General features: G+C 37.1%; 1 protein-coding gene across 11 annotated transcripts in view; it reads left to right on the forward strand.

The window, feature by feature from the left end:
- The window catches only part of TBC1D1 (TBC1 domain family member 1), a 103,671-nt gene extending 102,414 nt beyond the window's left edge, over positions 1–1,257 (forward strand). For all 11 annotated transcript variants that reach the window (XM_042470227.1, XM_042470228.1, XM_042470226.1 and 8 more), the window contains one exon: positions 62–1,257. In XM_042470227.1, the coding sequence (XP_042326161.1) occupies positions 62–265 (204 nt within the window). In that variant the 3' untranslated portion in view covers positions 266–1,257. The remainder of the gene's footprint in view (positions 1–61) is intronic.
- The last annotated feature ends 4,233 nt before the right edge of the window (positions 1,258–5,490 follow it).

Consider the following 5,490-nt stretch of genomic DNA (forward strand, 5'->3'; position numbering starts at 1 on the left):
TGTGCATGTTCCTTTTCCCCTCACAAACACTGTGCTTGCATTTCCTGTTTTGTTCATTAAGGTGGCAAATGCAAAGATCCAAAACCTAGAGGGCATGGTTGAGACGTTGCTGAACAATGAAAGCAAGCTGAAGCAGACAATTCTCACTCTAGAACTGGAGAGGAAAACATTGCTAGAGACAGTGAAGGAGCTGCGCACAGGCTCACCAGTTCCCAGTGGGAAACCTCTTCTTACCCGGCAAGAGCATATGGATGCTGCTAACTGACAGTGGAAGACCTTGCAAAAGTGGAAAGCTCAGCACAGACAAAAAGGGAAGAATCTTCTGAAGTCATCATTAGAACCTTTCACATTGTTCATGCCTTAACTTTGCACAAAAGAGAAGCATGTTCCTAGCAGGGGAAACTCTTGCTTGTTCGCATCTAAAATATCTAATGTTTTTTACGGATATATAGATATATGCAATATAACATGCAGAAAAATCTTTCTGCTGCCTTTTTTCTCTATGTTTTTGACTGATTCATTGCCAGTCCATTTTTAAACACTTGTGGCTCCAGACTCCATGTTTATGTGTTCCTCTACCAAAGGGCTTCATGTTGCTTATACAATGAACATTTGGGAAACTCTTCTTAAATTATCATGTACTGCAAAGTTGATGGAGAATTACATCACAGGGATCTCCTGAACGGATTTCTTATAGCTGTTTAACGGACTACAGTATAGTCATATGTGTTTTTAATTTTTATGTTTATGGCACTGTTCTTGTTCTCTGCTTGAAGATGAATTGTTCACACTGAGCTTTTAAAGATCTTCTATTGCCTGAAGACATTAACAGAGTGAACTCCAGCAAGCCAAATTTCCTTATATAACTTTGAAGGTTGCCTTCTGTTGTTAGGAATGTTATACTGTAATTGAGAAGAGTTTTGGTAGCAATTTAATGTCCAAAATTATAATTTAATGTGTCAAATTCCGATGGTCACTATTTTTCTCCCTCCTGATAATGCATACTGGCAAAGTCTGACTTTTTTCATATCATTGTGGTGAGTCATGCCTTAAAATGTTATTTTATTTATTATTTTTAAATCATTGTTTGTTGTAAGCATTTGGTTTACAAATGGAAATGTAATAACTGTCTGCTTTACTGTCAAGAGTTAATTGGACACAAACCACCTTGATACAATCTTGCTTTTCAAATATTTCTGAAATTGTGGAGGTGTGTTTTGCTGGTTAAACAATAGACGCACTTGTAGCACAATCTTATACATGTCTTGCCTAGAGCATGTGTGAAAGACTGCAGTTGTACACAGAATTAGGATGCAGACCACAAATTGGGAATACAAATTCTCCTACCCAAAAATGATTTAGGCTTAGATCATGCATTTTTAAAATCTCCTTTATCTTCATGTTAATTGAAGTATTTTTTTTAAAAAAAGCACACCTGTTACTACTGGAAGTACTACGGTATTCAGCAATATAAAGAATCATATAAACTATAAAAATACAGTGGGCCTGCCGCATTGAAGAGCTAGCAATCTGCAGATTGGAGCATCTGTGGCTCGCTGCACCTCATATTCAATGTGGCATGTGCATACAGACATAGTGATACAGACACGTACATTTTGCTGCCCACTGAATAATGTGGGGCCCAAACATCCAGTTTTTCTCATCTGCAGTTGGGCGGGGTGTGGAACTGAACCCTTCAGATAGGAAGCGTCTACTGTACATGAACTGGCAAAACAAATATGCTTCTTTCCAAACCAATTTTGCTGCTTTATAATTTATGGACTTTTACCTAAACTATTCATAGTACAATTCATAAACAAATTATGAGTTTAAAAGATTTTTTTTCTTCCAGTGGTGCTTGATAATTATTATATTACTTGGGAACAACAAAGAAGGAGACCCTAAACTGTGCAGTTAACATTTTGTGTAGTTTAACTCACAGGCTGCAGTCTGGAGGAAGTATAGAAATTTCTAACAAAGAATTCCAACACCCATTCAAAACTACATTTGCTGGATTCTTTAGAGGAAACCATGACAGCTGAGGTAGCTCTTGGACCAGGAATGGAAAATATGTGTATCCTGTATCTAGAAGGCATCTAGGAAAAGCAGACTTGAATAAGATGAGGTAGATAATGCCTGATGTTTATCACACAACCTTTCCTGGTTTTCTCTACTTTAACTCTAGTTTAAATCCCATTTGCCCCCTAGTGTGATAAAGCAGATAAAGAGTCAGGCCAGTGCAGATCATACATGTGTTGTCAAGAAGATCAACTGAAGGGAGATGTAGTAGCAAGGTTTCAAATGTCCCAAAGTCAAGCTCATGAAGCAAGCAGTCACAATAAACAAAGTTGAAGGAGGGAAAAGACAAGACACTCCTTAAAGCCAATCCATAGTTCTGCAATGTCAAGTAATCAAAAGACAGCACAAAATCATTTACTAGTTTATTGAATGGCTGCATGCACAAAAACTCTTCTCAGCCACTAGACATTTATAGGAGCTTGATCATGACACTCCGGGTGACTAATTCCTTGGCATTTACTGTACTATTTAAGCTGCTGCAAGAGGTATTGGCTGTTTGGGCACTTCTTTTTCTTGTTGTGTTACAAATAACAGGGTCATGTCCTCAGTGTTCATGAATTCTGGCTGAAGTGGAAAGCCATCTTGTGGAAGGTGTTTATCAGCTATACTTTTAACTGCCCAGGTTCTTGGAGGCAGCTATTTTGTGGAACCAGAGGCCTCTCCAGCTCTAACTCCACTTAAGTTGGATTCCACATGTTTAGTTATGAGTTTCCTCCTATTATTTCATAATGAGATGCCTCCCCAGTTCATAAGTTGCCACTGCGTAGCAGTTAAGCCATCACAAAAGCAATATACACTGTAGTGTAGCTACCTGACATTGTGAAAAAGGACAAAATATTTTAAGCTTTTACAGTAACTCTTAGCAAATGGTCCTCGCATGTTCACTGGTTTTGTATCCTTAAATACTGATAATAACAATCCATAAATGTCTTACATAGTTTATGCTGGCAGTCAACTCTTAACTGTTCACATTTTTATTTTCAAATGACTGCTTCGTTTGGCTTCTTATCCCCAGAAGTGTTATTGTATATGCCATTTTGACTGTCCAGCAACATTACATTTGGACAGCAGCAATAACAGACACAAGCTTTTTAACACTTAAAAAAAAAGAGCAATAAAAATCTGAGGAATACTGCCAAGTTCATGTTGTGAGTCTCCAAAATCCCAAGTACTGTCTCCTACCTTACTCCTGTTCAGTTATTAAAAATGAAATATAAATAAGAAGAACCAGTTGGCATAAAAGTCACAAGCCTATGGGAACTGTTATTGTAGCTGTCAGGGCAGCAGATCAGTGAGCATTCCCACATGACGTTTTCTGCCAACAGAATAATTTATTGGTGAGTTTTTCCAGTTTACTTTTCTTATCTTGGTGCAAAGGTGCTTTGATTGTTGCTGTCAATTAAATTGTTATAATATATTTTTATCTCTGCTTGTCTTGGTTATAATAGAAATTTAAAAGATTTCTTATGAAGATGTGGTGTCAACTTGGCCAGCAGTCTTTCTATCTTTATGAAAGAGAAAATGGGTATCTGAACCTAGGCATTCTGAAGAATCATTTACCCCAACAGCATGGTTCTTTTTGCAGTTTTATCACTATTGAGCTATACTGGTGCTTCTGACAGCCACAATATAACGTATGAATGACACAGCATGCATATATCAATATGCATGCAATTGGTAAGCTCAGCGATATTGCAACTCCTAGGTGTGTGCACATGGAAGATTAATAATGCATACTTGTTCACAATTGCCTCTGTGTGCTATACGAAATATAGCCGTAGCCTTTTGTTTCATGCTGAGAATATTTGTTTTCACTACCATGGACACTATTCTCTCTAAACAAATTCATCAAGATATGCTAAAGTTTCAAGCCACCACCAGAATAAAGTAAAGTACTTTTGACTTAAACTTGTTCGCATAGAATTCTGTATGCTAGAACTCTACCACATTTGTTTTAAAAACAAAACAAACCATTATTTTGACACCTTGACATTTGAGAGTATAGATTACAAACATTGGAGAAGAAGAAGTTTCTGGCCTTAAAATGAATCCTGCAAAAGGTGGTAATTTAAACAGAATAATGGATATGGATATAGCTATATGGGTAAAAGGCCTCAAGAGTTCAAAACCAACCAACCCTTGCATTTTAATGAAGGAAATCAAAAAGTATCATGGAATGAAATGAAATATTTGGATTCCTGATATGTTAGTAAATTACAAATTGGATATATTTGAATTTGGAGATACAGTCAAAAATACATGCCATGATCATTAATGACTTTCACTAAGGTAAAAATGAATTCAGAATAGGAGGGGGAGTATATAAATTGTCATTAGGATCATGGTTATGAGAACGTGTCTGAGATACACCTTCCCAAGTGAAAAATTAGAAGCAATGAAAGAGAAAACTATGCACTCAGGATCAGTATATTAACAAAATGGTAGCAGAAAATAGCAAAGAAGTATTAATGAGGAAGTATTAATGGAAGTTAAGGGCGAACGTACAAATTTAGAATTACAGTTGAACACTGAGGACAAAAATAATGACCACAGAAGCCAGTTAAAGTTGAATATTTTCTCTTCCTTGGGTTTGTCATCAAATTAAAATAGAAATTGCAGTCAAGAAATCAGAACAAGAGTTGGAAGAACTGCTATAAAGAAATGAGGTAAGATCCTCAAGTGTAAAGGCATATTGTTGAATATCAATGCCAGGATTATTCATAACATTCCCATTTCTGTATATGAATGTGAAAACTGGACAATAAAAGCTGACAAACATTCAGTTCATTAAATATGTGATGATGGAAAAGAGATTTACAGATACCATGGACTGCCAAAAGAGGCAAAATGAGTCCCAGAATAAAAAGCATGAATTCTTTCTGGAAGCCAAAAATGAGGCTATTGCACTTCTGATTTGTGAGAAGACAAGACTTTCTGGAAAAGATAACAACATCAGGGAAAGCTTTAGGAAAAGAACAAGAACTCATAAGTGGATAGATTCTGTCAAGGAAGGCATCACCCTGCGCTTGCAAGATGTGAGCCCAGCTGCTGTTGGCGGGACAGCTTAGCAGTCTCTTATTCATAGTCGCCATAAGTTGAAGGTAACATTACATAACAATGAAAGTAACTTTACAGCACATAACAATAAACCAGAAGGAATGGAGTGCATAAGCTGAGAATTCAGTTGAGAGCCAGTCTAATGTAGCTGAGAGTACTGGACCCAGACTTCGGAGATCCTGGTTCAAGTCCCCACAGAGCCATAAAACCCAGTAAAATATGTTTTAAAAAGAAATAGGGCAGAAGGTCATTGGGCTGCTTGGGAATAGGGAGGAAGAGGGGGAACAGATAGAGGAGGGGACACTGACACTATGTGACTGGCAGAAAAATGATTGTCCCAGCAGCAATGTTTCA

Source organism: Sceloporus undulatus, chromosome 5 (assembly GCF_019175285.1).
Source record: "Sceloporus undulatus isolate JIND9_A2432 ecotype Alabama chromosome 5, SceUnd_v1.1, whole genome shotgun sequence".
Taxonomy (NCBI): domain Eukaryota; kingdom Metazoa; phylum Chordata; class Lepidosauria; order Squamata; family Phrynosomatidae; genus Sceloporus; species Sceloporus undulatus.